We start from the raw sequence: 15,477 nt of genomic DNA, 5'->3' as shown, positions 1-15,477 counted from the left end.
AAACAGTGGATTGGGGTGGCTATGTGCTGATGTTCAGATGGACGAAAGAGGCGAGGGCCGGTCTGCCACGGGCGGGAAGGCATTTGTCGACGCAAGGACGACCATCTTCCTCTCGTGGCTGATGTACCCGCGTATGAAGCCTCTGAAGATCAAATTGGCGACCAGACATTCCGCTTCATCATCCGTCACGTCGAGACCGGAAACAGTTAAAGCGGAATGGAATAGTGATATGGGCAATCGTGTTCCCTTGTCCACAGCAACCCACCTAAACATACAAAGGAGTGTCGGTCAGTGAGAGTGGAGAAAAGTTCAGCCAATCAGCGGCAAAAATCGCATAGGAGACGGCATTTACATTCTTCGGAACAAACTCCGCAGACAGAGCTCGCGTGCCTTCTCCAGAGAGAGCCAAAGATTGAGTTCCAATAGACGCGTCTCCCAAGCCTCGAGTGCTTGGTCATAGGATTTGATGTCGCCCTTTTTAATGGCTGTAATGAAAGGAGAGAATAGCTCGTCGAGAACAGGGAATCGCTTCATTAGTTCAGTTGACGGAAGATGACCTTTCAAGATACGAAGAGGTATCAAATGAGCTAGAATGCGCCTGCAGAAAATATTCAGCAAATAGACAGAGGCAATAGGTGCTTAGACATACTCCTGGTTGGAATGTGAATCAACATGACAATTATAGAAAGCAAGGGTTAGTTGCTCTTCAGACTGAATGAGTCGCATCAGCTTTAGCATAGGAAAATGACCAAAAAACTGACCTTGGCAAACTCTTCATTCAGAAAACTTAGCATGCCAATATAATACCTATAAGTGACCTTTCGCGCATATGATCAATAAACCGCCATTCTGTTGAAAGAAACTCACTTGATGAGCTCTCGGGTAGAGGGATAACGCGGGAATGTCGTTGTTGGCTTCTAAAGCTCGTAAGATATTTTTTGAGAGGGATATTCGTTTGATCTATAAAAATGGGATGGAATCAGTGATATTCAGTTACAGAATCCTGCACCAGACTCACCCGAAAGTAGCATTTCATCACCAAACCGACTAGATAGTATACACCCCACTTCCGTGACTGCTCCAGTGGTGATTGTCTGAGGAAGGATTTAATGCTGAATTACTTGAAAGATGTAAGGAAGAACTCGCCTGTCCATCACGCAATAACTGAAAGCTTTTGCAATGACCCTTGCTGACTCTTCCATGCATTCACTCTTCTGGTTGTTGTATTTGGCATAATGGTCGGCCTGGTCGGCTACATTAGACATGGATATAGATTAAAAGTATTTAAACAGACTAACATCGATGGCCAGATCGCGGAGGTCACGCAATATGGAGCAGAGGGCAGGTAATGTCCAACCAGGGGTTTCTGTAAAGAATCTGAAAAACAGTCTGTTCGGATAAGGTGAGAAAAGTGAAAGATGATTAGTTTGACATGGTACTGACGATACAAGTTGGGCCTCTTCCTTGAATGCTTCCAGGGACCGTTTCTTCGCCACATGGGTGCACACTAGAACATATTGGATGGCAATCTCGTCCCAGGGACTCTGCATCGATCCTTCATACCGGCTAAACGATGCGCGCTGCACACATTAGATTCCTCAGACAGAACAAGGCGCATTGAATCGGCTGGAGACTTACTGTTGGATTCCGAAACTCTTTCACTAGGTCCTTCCCGTGGGGGCTCGTAGGACGGAGCAGAAATGCTAGATTTGGACCGTTCTCGTATACGATCGCGTCGTTCAGTTGCACGAGAAACGTAGAGAAATCCATCGGCATAATATGCTAAGCTGGATGAGATATGTAAGACGAGTCCGAATTCCATTGGGAAAGAGCTTTACCTTGTATTCGGCTACAAACTGAAGGTATATAATTGAAGGAGAATCTATCTTGCTATGGCTTGATTGGCCAGTTCGTGTCATCGGTCTCATTTACTTTGTCCGTGCTTGCCAACAAAAAGATCACGTGAAAACGCGCTCCTCATTAGTGAGCTTTGACGTAAGTCGAGTGTGTTAGGCAATCTTTCAAAGAGATGATTGCATTGGCACGAGATTAGTTTCTAGACAACAACAACAACGATATAAGCCTTCAATTCCAGCCTCATCTGTTTTTGTGCTTCGCTTTCACATCATTTTCCAACAAGCATGGCTCTACAACCCTCTCTACGCGCTCAAACCATTCTTGGAAGCTCTGGCGCGTTGCATACCATAGATGTCTTCTGTGAGCATCTGTTCAAATAGTCATAGGTCATGTCTAAAACATGTTACACAGTGGATTATGTCTGCCCATATAGGTGAAGACTGACATCAACTCTGATATGCAAGGGAAACGCGTACTAAGTTGGCCCCTATTTACCCCTATGATAGTGCCAAAATGGCGTTCAAGATAGACAAGATCTTGAAGCCCCTCATTGAACGCGGTGGGCCATACGAGGGCAAAGTTCAGGTTATATACCGTTTCCAGGTTCAACCGTGGCATGCCATGTCGACTCTCACAAACGAGGCTGGACTTGCTGTACGTGTTTTTTGTCGAGTATTTGCAGACCCACTGATTGAGGAATGACACTATCAAAAGGCTCTACGCGTTTCCCCTGAGAACTTCTGGGCATTCAGCCTTAATGTACGTTATTTGATCCTTGATGCGCGCATATAATCATAATAAACTTTATCCTTATAGCTCTACAAGCACCAGGAAGAATATTTTGACATTCCTACCCAAGATTTGACGACTCGACAAGTCCGTGATAATTTGGCCAAGCTCGCAGCAGAGGTTCTCCCCGCAGATAAAGTTGAAGCTTTCAAAGATCTTCTTGCTTTCAAAGGTTCTCCAAACGGTGGTAACGCCGTCACTGATGACTTGAAGTACAACAGTGCGTTTCCCACTAGACAAATATATTTCATTGTAACGGTTTATTTCAGTCAAATTCTCAAGGCAGAATGGAGTTCACGTGTCTCCTACTGTTCTGTGGGACGGATTGTACCAATCCAAGATTGAGAGCTCGTGGGAAGATAGAGATTGGAAGGACTTTTTCTCCCAGCAGATTTAGACTGCTAGCCTCATGTTTCTGTTTCGCCGCCAGCGATGCAACCAAGCCGTCATTCGAGCGTAATCATGGGGTCTCCGGAACACTATTGTTCATCATCCTGTTGTGCTTCTAGCCTATATGAAGGGACACAGTCCGATGTCAGTCTATTATTCCGTGTACTTTCAATAAAGATAGAAGTTATACAATAATGATACTACAAAATTAGAAACACAATTACATGTACTTGGTAAGTTGGTATTGGCTAGAAACAAATGTAAATTGAAACCCCGAAATGTCATCATACAGTCATGAAGGAAAATATAAAATCATACAAATGCGATGCAAAACCGCACAAAAATTCAGAAATCATAACCGTCTCGTTTTTCTTTGTACATTGATTTTGGACTGGTAAGATCGTCGACTGTGGATGGATTTTGAGTGATAATAGTTTCAGGCACTCCGGATGAGAATCCCATGATCATTTTTGGGCCTAGAGATTCAAAGTCGAGCCGTGCGCCCATTTTAAAGTTGTCGCACTTCCATATCCTTTGATAGATGAAAGAATCGTTGAAAGGTAGAACGTAAGATGTCGAGGGATCGGAAGCGGGGAGAGGGACCAAGCTACGTAGCCAAACACGTAGTTTGTGAGATGCTCCGGCAGGGATCGAGTTGGTTGGTGTCGTGCTGGTTTTTTCGGCTGGATGAGCCATTGCGATGGTGGAAACCAAAGTGAGGACTCACAAAATGAGGAAGCTTAGACCTCTGGGATCTCCATCAAGACGCAATCTGTAATCCTCAAACAGGATATCTCCTACTCCATTCGCCTCATATTCCATTGAATATGAAAATGTTTTGCTTCCGACAGGTTTCCACCTGCGGTCAGTTAGCCCCAAGATCGATTATCTGCAAAGAAAACGTATAATACGCACTTTATAATAAAAGTCACCAAAGCTCTTCCCACGTATGTATTGTAAACCTGTTCTCCAGCCTCAACACTTCTCTGCCGGGCAAATGAAGCATCTCCGATCGAGTTGAAGTCGGGATCCTTTGCTATCCATAAGTCATCGTCACCAAATAGCCGATGATCGACCGAATTGACTCGAAGCCATACACGGACCGACCAAAGCGAGCCTGACGGTAAACCCGATTTTCCTGGAAAGATGCTGTGGTCCATGGGGTGTGTGGGAGTGAAGAGAGGAGGTGCATTGAATGATTGGTATTCGATGGTGGTTTGCAGGAAAAAACGCACAAGACTATGAAATCCAATTTTCGTGGATCCACCTTGAGATTCCTCGTCGTGGGTTCGCTTAATGTCCGCTCTATGCCGTTGGCTTTTAATGAAAGGCGAAAGGTATATTTTCCAGGCCTGGCTTTCCCTGATTCTGGTTCAACTCTGTGTGATACCGCATACATAAAAATCATAAGCGAATCTGGGTAAAGCGGATCAGAGAACAATAATGCATACGAGATCATGAATTGCAAGGGAGCCTGGTTGGCGACTAGACGGTACGTATACACATATCTTTCGTGGCGCGGCAGAGGCCTGAGTGGTCGTCTGGTAGAGGACGACACACTTGTAGACGATCGTTGAGGCATGGATTTCGAAAACAACATCTAAAAGGTTAACACTCACTTTAATGGGCTCCCGTGTCTATAATCATCATATGTACTGCTTGGGAAATGAACACTGCTGCTTGTTCCTTGAGAATTGCTTGAGGGATGGAACATCATTAAGGATAATACAAGATGTAGATGGATTTGATTGTTTCATAATCAGCACAGGACAGCATCCCACGGACGAGGCAGGACAGTACCTTCTACTGACAGCGACATCGTACTTTGGAAGTGATTCGTCCTCGGTTATAGGTGGGTGCTGGCCTGGAGGTCGCTGTGGACGTCGAAGTTCGTCTCTTTCGGATATAGAGGTCATGATTGAGATAGACATAGTTTCGATAGCTGATCTAAAGAAACATCCGTTATTATAAGCGGGGCGCGCATGTACTCGAGCCAGGGTGTGATATCAAGGACATGATGGGAAAACCTGTGCCGAGTTGACATGACGCGAGTGCAGAATGGGGATGCACGTCATGTGCAGCACAGCACCGACCACTGATTACGATCCTCACAGGCCATTTGAAACTGCTCTTTTTCAATGTAGGTGTTGTTTCTCTCTCTAACAGGGACTTACAGTAATACGAATGCTGGCTGTGCAACTGCTAGGGGGAGCATCACGACATCGTTGCCAGGGACATAGACGCTCATCATATGTTGCCCTGTTTGCCTAGAAAAGCCATCATGGACAAGGATAGTTCGCAGGCCGAGGGCAAAAACGCGAAGATCCAATTACAACATGGAATAGTCACTGACGGCAAAGTGTATAAGGCAGTCTGAGTAGCTGTCTAAGTATTTCCATTAGCGTCAGGGTTCGTTCATATTTCACGGGTGGCAGTAAAAATGCGTTGCGTGTGTTTGCATTTCAATGTCGGCAGGGAGGATAATGGACATACCGCATCCACTGATGGGTGCCAGACGAAGGGTTTCTCAAAGGGCACATACATCTCTTCATTTGCGATTCTTGCTCTATGGATTGTGATATGGAGGACGCCAATCGAAAAATGAATGAGAATTTCTATGCCGTTACATGTAGGTATTTGATGGACGCAGAACCTCTAAACGATGTAGCAGGACATCTACTCTGCCTTATTTCCCTGTATCAAAACCGCGTAAGAAAGTTGTTCTTGAAAGGCCCAATAGTACTCACCAGCACCAATCCAGCACACGCGTAAAGGGTTGAGGCCATCCCGACGGCGAAGAGAGCGGTGTAAGCACCTGGTATGCACGCCTCTCAGTCTTTGGATAGAGGACGTTGGGAGTGTTGCAATACTAACCAACGTAGAGGGGTGCCCGTGGACCGCGCAAGATTAAAGGCTTCCTGGAGTTCTACATGGGGGTTAGGAGACGTACACACACAAAAGCAGTCCGTTAACAAACCTGGTAGTACTTCTGTTTCTCAAGAGACTGGTTGGGCACTATGAAGAAACCTTAGTTTTGAATTACAAAAGCGTATCAAGGCCCATACTGTCATAAAGGGGGCTGAGGAGCGACATGGTTGGCTGTATGCGTTGAAGATGAGGGATTGTTGTGGTTGAGGGCGGCGTACAGTTGGCTTTGAATTACGGGTGGTTGCGGAGTTTGCCATTCCGACAGCCGAGACCCATTCTCGACCATGGCCAATGAGCGCGTTCGTGTCAGAGTACGCAAAATACCCTTCCTCTACCTCTCAAATTCCTTTCTTACACTTCAATTTTGGCGCAGGGAACCAGCATATTTCGTCCAATCATCTATGGCAACACGGCAACAGTTTTAACCAGCCAAGAAAAGCTGCTTGCGCCGTCTCAAGAACACACACATCGATGGACAGTCGCCGTCCGCAGTGCTGCTTCGCCCCCAAATTCTGATCAAGTTGGAGGCGCAGATGATTTAAGCTATTTTATCAAGCGTGTTACGTTCAAACTACACGATACTTATCCAAATCCATCGCGCAGTATGTTGTTCAAGGTTCCAGTCATGTAAAACTAAGGTGAAACTTATGTCCTCAGATGTCGACAAGGCCCCATTCGAATTAACAGAAACAGGGTACGACTTGCTCATACCTCTCATAGTCTTAGTGCTGACAGCAATTTCAGATGGGGTGAATTTGAGATCCAAATACGAATTACCTTTGTCCCAGAATCAGGCGAGAAAGCCATAACTTTTTACCATCACCTCAAACTTCATCCTTGGACGGCAACCGGGGAACCAGAAATTCCACCCTTGGAACAGGCAATCAAAGCTGGCCCCGTGCATTCATGGCAATACGACGAGGTGGTATTCAATGATCCATATCAAAACTTCCTCAACATTCTTCTTCAACATCCCCCGACGCCTCTCCCAAAGACAAAGCGCAAGCCAGTTCCATTTCACCTCGCAAACCCAGGATCATTGGAAGCATCCAAAGGTGGTGTTCCAGAGTTCAATGCTCAGATGGAGAAAGAAGAGTCTGAGAGGCTCGAAGAAGCTCGAAAAGCTGTTATTGCTGAGCAAGATCGATGGCGAGAAAAATTAATTGAAAAGGAGAGGGAATTGGAAAGATTGCAAAGAGAACTCGATGTTATGGGGTCATAGTTCTTGTTTTCTTTTTTGACGTTCACCCGTTTTTATTGTAAACATATTGTAATGATTATGGAACGAGTTAGATAGTTTTGCAACTTGCCGACGTACTTGAATACACTTCCAAAGTTCAAATAAAGTCTAGTTAATCGCTAGGATTTGAATTAAATCTAGTTACATGATCGCTTGAAATTAACGGACCTCTATCTAAGTTCCAAAGCTAATGAAACTCGTGTCGCTTGTACAGGTAACATGAGATATTGGAATGAATTCGATCACCGTGGCCAGTCTATAGTAGGAAAATACTGTTCAATATGTTAGCCGCCACCAAGCAGCCACTAATAACAAATTTCAAAAATCTCGTCTGATCCTTTAATAGCTTCACCCTGACGAATCAAATCCAGGATGAGATTTGATGCCCAAGCTGGTTCCACTGCAAGTCGCTTTGGCCTCAGTCGGCTCCATAAATTGCGAAGCCACCAGATCTGAGGAAAACATATTTAATGAAAGTCTTTTCACACTTCAGTTCATGCCACGCACCCAGGAAATCCTTTTTTTCCGTTGTGGAGTAAGAAGCAAAATCCCTTAGTTTTATTAACATTGAATCGGATGAGAATACCATAGGCCATAACACACCATCTTTCTCAACAATTTCGTGTGACTTGAAGATGTTTTCCAATAGGGATCCCCAATCCGCAACGAAGGCTCCTTGTGAACATTTAAAAGTCAACGGATCGTCGGATTTTTCGGAATGCTCTATCATGTTCGACCATATATAGTCATCAACAAGAGCAACGTTGGCATCAGGGTACTGATACAAGGAGCCCTTCAGTCAAAAAATATTCAAAAATTGCAAAAAGCAAACATACCTGAGAAAGCATTATCTGGAGAATTAAGTCCGACGGGTGAAATGAACACTAAAAGTATTTCAGACTTAGTTGAATCGGCGATGGATACTACGTACATTCCGGACTGTGACAATGGGATCCACAACGGGATTCTGATTTTCTTCGGCATCGCTATCACTATCCTCATTTTCTTCGTCATGGCTATCGATATCCTGATTTTCTTCGTCATGGCTATCGGTATCCTGTTGTTTTCCATTATGGCTATCGGTATCCTGTTGTTTGCCATCATGGCTATCGGTATCCTGATTTTCTTCGTCATGGCTATTGGTATCCTGTTGTTCTCCGTCATGGCTATCGGTATCCTGATTTTCTTCGTCAGGGCTATCGATATCCAGTCCTTTACTATGGTTGTCACTGCCAGGTTGAATAGGTTTGCCGTCCTGTTTTGCAGGCAAAATTTGGTCCGAGATGGGGGGAGCTTGGGGCAACACCGAAACGGGAGTGGAATCGGGGTGCACTTCGTCAATTCGCAGGTTCCACTCTGGGTGTGAGAGTCCTATCCGTATGCCACGAAGAAATAAACATCGTTCTTTGGTATGACGCTCAGAAGTTTTCCAGTTGTAAGTAGAGATACCCGTTTTGCGGTCGAGATACCAAAATTTTTTTTCATATTCGAAAGATATCTGTCTGTTGCCCACAAAACCTCGTCCAGGAAAGGTAGAAGCTGAGTATGATACTGCTTTATCGAAGCCAGTAATCACATATATACCACCATTCGGAATTGCACGAAAAAGGTCTGCGTCGCTGAAGAATTGTATCCAGTTTGCAGCGTGTTTCTTCAAATATTCCTGTACACGGGACGTCGCCAAATCTTCTCTTCTGGCACCATCAGGGAGGACAACGACGGCCACTTCTGGCTCCGAAGAAGTAAATTTGAGGTGACTGTTGCGAATTTCAGTTTCAATGAATGGAATAAATTTGATTTAAATTCGGAAAATGACATACAGAGGGTTTTCACCTAGCCGATGAACGTCAACGCCCTTGGTCGCAATGACAGATCCAGGCGGATAGTACCCTGGTATTCTGGAGATTTCCGACTCACAAGGAGGATCTAATGGGACATACCCTTCTGGAAGTTTTTTTCGGTTGAATTGGTTCAAGGGATCGTCAGAGGGGAGGAAAAGATTGAATGCGAATTCGAAGTTGCCCATCTGGTTTAAATATCCGACATCTCCAAGCTCAATCGTTCGCCGATTGTATGGCTCTGGTAGGATTGGAGTAGAACCTGGCCAAAAGGGAAACCCATTCCCTGCCATCGATAGAATACGACAATAAATATCGGAAGGGATGTGTTCGCGAGGTTCAATCAAATTCGGAAAGCCGGCGACGTGCAGTATATTCTTGAACTTTGAGGATGCCGTGTCATCTTCTGGAATACAAAATTCACAATGGGTCCACGCACAACATGTTCGGAGACTCACTATTTGCACCACTACAAACAAGGTCTTGTGGATTGCGCCCCATAGCCGAACCTGCGCCAACCAACGGTCTATTGGTTATACCTCGTGCCGCGTATTGAAGACAAGTTAATAACAAACAAGAAGATGTCTGCGAGACAGCAGCTACTTAGGTAGTACCTGTAAAAGTGAATCGTAAATACGAACCAACAACATGAGGATCGTGAGATGATGTTGAAGGCAGCATGCCAATGCCAAGTCAGCTATGTTACTATAATTAGCATACGACGCTATTGGCCGGCAGCTGCCGAGAACTTGATTCACTGCGGGCGATGACTGCTGTAAGTTGAACAAACAGCCATTGTTTTACATGTTTTATGTAAGTTCAGCTGTAAGTTCAACATACAGTCTACTTACACTCAAATAATCGCCTTTTATGGAAATTATTTGAGTGTAAGTAATGATGTATGTCGAACTTACAGCTGAATATACATAAAACATGTAAAACAACAGCTGTTTGTTTAACTTACAGTAGTCGTCGCCGGCAGTGATTGTCAAGTGTTCCCGAGGACTGTTTGCCGGACTCATAGCTCATAGGCCTTATAGTGAGCGTTACCAGGTTAGGGTTCTACAGTGAACAGTGCCCCTCCTCATACTACCACCCTACGCTCCGACCTGGCCTTGAGGATGTTCACCATTGTTTTGGCTTTAGTTATTTTTGGTCTTTTATTACAAATATATTCCTGTGGAAGTACATGTCAATGACTGTGTTGGTACAGTTCGTGAGTTCAAGTTGAGCCAGCCAATATCCAAAAAAGCCGTAATGCAACAAATAAATTCTCACACGTTTGGGGCAGCAGTGGAACATGTTGCGAATAATGTGCGCACCATGTAGCGCATCAGGCGGCAGGCCATGTCGAGGAACACTTTCATGAGCTCGCTGTCTGGGACAGTGACCAGGCGAGTGACTCCCTGACGTGGCCCGGACGTCACATTATAGTCACAAATTCACAAGGTATACCCCAAGTCCCGCGGACAGTCTGGCGGACTGTCCGCGCAAAAAAAAACTCGTGGAGATCCTTTCTGGTGAATGTCCCTTTCGTCTATAGTCGTTGAGAAAGGGCCATGAATGATATTTCAATGACGTATACTAAATCAACTCTATTCTGACAAATATAACGAACGACTTTGTAGTAACTTCTAGTGAATAGGGCTTGGCAAACATTGCCAAGACATATGATGCCAAAAATAGCACTTGCCCACGAACATACACACTTCGACAAAATACCTGTCAATACCTGCTTAGCGGTGTCTTTACCCACCTGCGGAGTCAGAAACTGGATGCCAATTGCTTGAAATGGTAGATCGCCATGAGGTTGATAAGGATTACTGAGCAATCCTCGTGTTTGCCGCATTTCTGCTATTTCTCTCTACATATTAAACCGACAGGGAGTACCCACTTTGCCATTGACTGACCATCTACTACTTCTCAGTATGTCGTCTCAAGAAAACACGTCAAGGCGCAGTAGGTCTAGGACCCATTCCGATGGTAAGTTACCGTTAATTTTTCATTTCACCAGTTGATATTAACTGCTGATAACGTACTGTTTCTTCAGCGGATCGCAATCATACTAGAGAGCGCAGCCGTGTCTCTAACGTCAGCATTCAAGCAACATTGGGGGTACGCATCGGCTAAAATATTTTATTTCATCTAACAAGTTGACGATTAATCTACTAGTCAATCCAAGATTCCATGACTGACCTCCATATATCTAATATTCCTGCTGAGAGAGATCATCCACCCTCTTACCCAAATTCACTGAACAATAGCAGTCCAGCAAACCATCCGCCAAGAGCTGTATGTGCTTGTAATTATCTGAGAATAGTTTCTGATCTGATGGTATCATTATCCACAATCAGGATTCGACGACACAATCTGTCGCACATCCGTACACAACTAGTAGTAAGGCTACAGACAAGACTCAGTGGATGCCTGGTCATAGGCAAACAAGATCTAACGTTGGAAATGATATCAATAACTCACACATACCCACTCTGGCTTCACGTAATATCGGTCAGTTGCCATCTGCCGGAAGAAGTGGTCATGGAAATCCGGTAACTCCTATTTAATGTTTGTGGCTATAGAACCTAGCCGTAACTTATTGCCTAGGGCGGCGGCACTGACAGCCTAGAAAAGGCTCAGATTACCAGGTTGGAATACGTTCCACCCGCAAGTTTCGAGTCCATTCACATAAGTACGGGCCCTGTACATGTACGTCGACATACTTGCAATCATGATAGAGGAAAAGGTGTCAACATTCTATCTCTGTTTAGCAGGAACCTAATCCCAATAGTAGAGTCGACGTGACTCAGGCTCGGGGAGAAATGAAATCTCATTATTCAAGTTTTTTTTCAAAACTTTCGCCTCGAGGATCCAAACAGCCGTGGCGTATGTACTAAACTTGATTCTTACGGAGCCTTTTGATTTTGATCACCTCAAATTAGATTCATACTATACCCATTTTGAGCCGACCGTAAGCCCTCATCATAGATAACATGAATTTCTGCTCACCTGCGATAGATGCTGTCAAAGGAGCTGAATGAAGACAGTCATGGCTACTACTTAGAATATATGAAATGTGGAATCCTCGAGATATCGTTTCATATCCCCTTGTTCCGTCCCTCGCCCGTATCTGACATCAAACCCGGAGATGTTGGACAGTTCCAAGCGGATGGATCTTTTCGAAGTTTGTTCAATATGTATCTCACCGCGCAGGAAAACGCTGTGCGATTTAACCAAGAGCCCCCTGAAGGATTCATGCCATTTGAAGGCAACAGTGGAGTGTCTTACTCGTATAGGCATGATATGATTCTGACCAGGGGGGCACCCTCGGGACCTGAATACTTCAACGAGTACCATAACCCGGTGGAATGGATGGGGTACGTCTCCTCATTCTTGTAATTTTTTCTACTCTGATACACGGTGTAAAGGAAGGCATACCAGTTCAAAATATCGCCTAAGTTGAGCAAGACGGTATCAGCTCTCGTATTTACGAGTTCTGAATACCGGATACACAAGCTTGCAACTCTTTCAAATGTAGAGGAGTACCTCGAATCGCAGCTTAAGAGCTGGTACAATCGTGTATTGCCCAATCTCAAGAAGAAAGATCGCAACGGCCGACTGGTTCTCGTTGAAGGTACCTACGTAACAGAAGGTGCTGTTGGTCTCCTTCACTACTCCAGGGACAAAGCCAGGAAGGTGAAACCAGACGACGTTATTAAAGGTATTTTCGGACGAAAGCTGTCTACCATGACTACCACCAGTGACATTGGAGGCCAAGCATACAAGTATGTCTGGAACATCATGGGACCAGGCTCTTCACAGGCAAACTTAAAACGCACAATGATAGAGCCTGCACAGTTTAATGGAAATCACATTTGCTTTGGAATTGTAGCACTTTCTCTTTGGGAAAAGTAGATTAATAATTTGGCCCACTACCACATATCACAAAAGTAGATTGAATTAAATGCAGTTACATGATCGCTTGAAATTAACGGACTAGATGAAGTTCAAAAGCTAATGAAACTCGGCTCGCTTGTACAAGTAACATGAGATATTGGAATGAATTTGACCACTGTGGCCAGTCTATGGCAGGAAAATACTGTTCAATATGTTAGCCGCCACCAAGCAGCCACTAGTAACGAATTTTAAAAATCTCGTCTGATCCTTTCATAGCTTCACCCTGACGAATCAAATCCAGAATGAGATTTGCTGCCCAAGCTGGTTCCACTGTAAGTCGCTTTGGCCTCAGTGGGCTCCATAAATTGCGAAGCCACCAAATCTGAGGAAAACATATTTAATGAAAGTTTTTTCACCCTTCAGATCATGCCACGCACCCAGGAAATTCTTTTTTTCCGTTGCGGAGTAAGAAGCAGAATCCCTTAATTTTATTAACATTGAATCGGATGAGAATGCCATAAGTCATAACACACCATCTTTCTCAACAATTTCATGTGACTTGAAGATGTTTTCTAATACGGATCCCCAATCCGCAACGAAGGCTCCTTGTGAACATTTAAAAGTCAACGGATCGTCGGATTTTTGGGAATGCTTTATCGCGTTCGACCATATGTAGTCATCAACAAGAGCAACTGTGGCATCAGGGTACTGATACAAGGAGCCCTTCAGTCAAAAAATATTCAAAAATTCCAAAAAGCAAACATACCTGAGAAAGCATTATCTGGAGAATTAAGTCCGACGGGTGAAATGAAGACTTAAGGTATTTCAGACTTAGTTGAATCGGCGATGGATACTACGTACATTCTGGACTCTGACAATGGGATCCACAACGGGATCCTGACTTTCTTCGTCATCGCTATCGATATCCTGATTTTCTTCGTCATCACTATTGGTATCCTGATTTTCTTCGTCATCGCTATTGGTATCTTGGTTTTTTCCGTCACGGCTATCGGTATCCTGATTTTCTTCGTCATGGCTATCGATATCCTGATTTTCTTCGTCATGGCTATCGGTATCCTGATTTTCTTCGTCAGGGCTATCGATATCCTGATTTTCTTTGTCATGGCTATCGATATCCAGTCCTTTACTATGATTGTCGCTGCCAGGTTGAATAGGTTTGCCGTCCTGTTTTGCAGGCAGAATTTGGTCCGAGATGGGAGGAGCTTGGGGCAACACCGAGACGGGAGTGGAATCGAGGTACACATCAATTCGCAGGTTCCACTCTGGGTGTGAGAGTCCTATCCGTATTCCACGAAAAAATAAACATCGTTCTTCGGTATCACGCTCAGAAGTTTTCCAGTTGTAAGTGGAGATACCCGATTTGCGGTCGAGAAACCAAGATTTACTTGGATATTCGAAAGATATGCATCTGTTGCCCACAAAACCTCGTCCAGGAAAGGTAGACGCTGAGTATGATACTGCTTTATCGAAGCCAGTAATCACATATATACCACCATTCGGAATTGCACGAAAAAGGTCTGCGTCGCTGAAGAATTGTATCCAGTTTGCAGCGTGTTTCTTCAAATATTCCTGTACACGGGACGTCGCCAAATCTTCTCTTCTGGCACCATCAGGGAGGACAACGACGGCCACTTCTGGCTCCGAAGAAGTAAATTTGAGGTGACTGTTGCGAATTTCAGTTTCAATGAATAAATTTGATTTAAATTCGGACAATGACATACAGAGGGTTTTCACCAAGTCGATGAACGTCAACGCCCTTGGTCGCAATGACAGATCCAGGCGGATAGTACCCTGGTATTCTGGAGATTTCCGACTCACAAGGAGGATCTAATGGGACATACCCTTCTGGAAGTTTGTTTCGGTTAAATTGGTTCAAGGGATCGTCAGAGGGGAGGAAAAGATTGAATGCGAATTCGAAGTTGCCCATCTGGTTTAAATATCCGACATCTCCAAGCTCAATCGTTCGCCGATTGTATGGCTCTGGTAGGATTGGAGTAGAACCTGGCCAAAAGGGAAACCCATTCCCTGCCATCGATAGAATACGACAATAAATATCGGAAGGGATGTGTTCGCGAGGTTCAATCAAATTCGGAAAGCCGGCGACGTGCAGTATATTCTTGAACTTTGAGGATGCCATGTCATCTTCTGGAATACAAAATTCACAATAGGTCCACGCACAGCTTGTTCCGAACTCACTACTAGACTGATTTGCACCACTACCAGCAAGGTCTTGTGGATTGCGCCTCATAGCCGAACCAACGGTCTATTGGTTATACCTCGTGCCGCGTATTGAAGACAAGTTTATAACAAACACAAAGATGTTTGCGAGACACAGCTATTTAGGTAGTTCCTGTAGAAATGAATCGTAAATGTGAACCAACAACATGAGGATCGTGAGATGATGTTGAAGAAAGCATGCCAATGCCATTGCAAGTCAGCTATATTACTATAATTAGCATACGATCTGGCAGCTTGCCGAGATTTTGAGGAATAAAAAAGGCGCGGAGTGAGCGTGACCGG

General features: G+C 44.5%; 8 protein-coding genes across 8 annotated transcripts; 3 read left to right on the top strand and 5 right to left on the bottom strand.

Annotated features, from left to right (window-relative positions):
* Nucleotides 1-33: 33 nt before the first annotated feature.
* On the bottom strand, nt 34-1,770 carry JR316_0004424 (Protein CSN12-like protein; the record flags this gene model as incomplete). Its single annotated transcript, XM_047890190.1, has 10 exons — nt 34-265; nt 353-598; nt 650-711; nt 762-818; nt 868-960; nt 1,019-1,094; nt 1,147-1,244; nt 1,299-1,389; nt 1,444-1,580; nt 1,639-1,770. 10 exons carry the CDS (start codon nt 1,768-1,770, stop codon nt 34-36), a joined length of 1,224 nt encoding a protein of 407 aa, XP_047749951.1.
* A 371-nt stretch (nt 1,771-2,141) lies between these two features.
* Nucleotides 2,142-3,043, top strand: JR316_0004423 (uncharacterized protein; the record flags this gene model as incomplete). The annotated part of the gene is made up of 6 exons (XM_047890189.1): nt 2,142-2,217; nt 2,269-2,290; nt 2,364-2,511; nt 2,572-2,616; nt 2,674-2,866; nt 2,916-3,043. 6 exons carry the CDS (start codon nt 2,142-2,144, stop codon nt 3,041-3,043), a joined length of 612 nt encoding a protein of 203 aa, XP_047749950.1.
* A 338-nt stretch (nt 3,044-3,381) lies between these two features.
* On the bottom strand, nt 3,382-3,858 carry JR316_0004422 (uncharacterized protein; the record flags this gene model as incomplete). Its single annotated transcript, XM_047890188.1, has 2 exons — nt 3,382-3,719; nt 3,783-3,858. 2 exons carry the CDS (start codon nt 3,856-3,858, stop codon nt 3,382-3,384), a joined length of 414 nt encoding a protein of 137 aa, XP_047749949.1.
* Nucleotides 3,859-5,712: 1,854 nt separating this feature from the next.
* JR316_0004421 (Cytochrome c oxidase subunit 7, mitochondrial) lies at nt 5,713-6,129 on the bottom strand (the record flags this gene model as incomplete). Its single annotated transcript, XM_047890187.1, has 5 exons — nt 5,713-5,730; nt 5,784-5,851; nt 5,911-5,962; nt 6,014-6,051; nt 6,102-6,129. 5 exons carry the CDS (start codon nt 6,127-6,129, stop codon nt 5,713-5,715), a joined length of 204 nt encoding a protein of 67 aa, XP_047749948.1.
* Nucleotides 6,130-6,248: 119 nt separating this feature from the next.
* On the top strand, nt 6,249-7,186 carry JR316_0004420 (Protein AF-9-like protein; the record flags this gene model as incomplete). The annotated part of the gene is made up of 4 exons (XM_047890186.1): nt 6,249-6,275; nt 6,338-6,566; nt 6,622-6,658; nt 6,709-7,186. The coding sequence occupies 4 exons, from the start codon at nt 6,249-6,251 to the stop codon at nt 7,184-7,186; spliced, it is 771 nt and encodes a 256-aa protein (XP_047749947.1).
* Nucleotides 7,187-7,552: 366 nt separating this feature from the next.
* Nucleotides 7,553-9,335, bottom strand: JR316_0004419 (uncharacterized protein; the record flags this gene model as incomplete). The annotated part of the gene is made up of 5 exons (XM_047890185.1): nt 7,553-7,656; nt 7,712-7,997; nt 8,041-8,055; nt 8,136-8,961; nt 9,025-9,335. 5 exons carry the CDS (start codon nt 9,333-9,335, stop codon nt 7,553-7,555), a joined length of 1,542 nt encoding a protein of 513 aa, XP_047749946.1.
* Nucleotides 9,336-12,234: 2,899 nt separating this feature from the next.
* JR316_0004418 (uncharacterized protein) lies at nt 12,235-12,954 on the top strand (the record flags this gene model as incomplete). Its single annotated transcript, XM_047890184.1, has 2 exons — nt 12,235-12,416; nt 12,468-12,954. 2 exons carry the CDS (start codon nt 12,235-12,237, stop codon nt 12,952-12,954), a joined length of 669 nt encoding a protein of 222 aa, XP_047749945.1.
* A 260-nt stretch (nt 12,955-13,214) lies between these two features.
* Nucleotides 13,215-14,989, bottom strand: JR316_0004417 (uncharacterized protein; the record flags this gene model as incomplete). The annotated part of the gene is made up of 5 exons (XM_047890183.1): nt 13,215-13,318; nt 13,470-13,659; nt 13,703-13,717; nt 13,798-14,620; nt 14,679-14,989. The coding sequence occupies 5 exons, from the start codon at nt 14,987-14,989 to the stop codon at nt 13,215-13,217; spliced, it is 1,443 nt and encodes a 480-aa protein (XP_047749944.1).
* Between the last annotated feature and the right edge of the window lie 488 nt (nt 14,990-15,477).

This window comes from Psilocybe cubensis, chromosome 4 (genome assembly GCF_017499595.1).
Source record: "Psilocybe cubensis strain MGC-MH-2018 chromosome 4, whole genome shotgun sequence".
NCBI classification, from domain to species: Eukaryota; Fungi; Basidiomycota; class Agaricomycetes; order Agaricales; family Agrocybaceae; genus Psilocybe; species Psilocybe cubensis.
The sequence above is the reverse complement of the archived record's forward strand: the minus strand, read 5'-3'. Positions and strand labels throughout refer to the sequence as shown.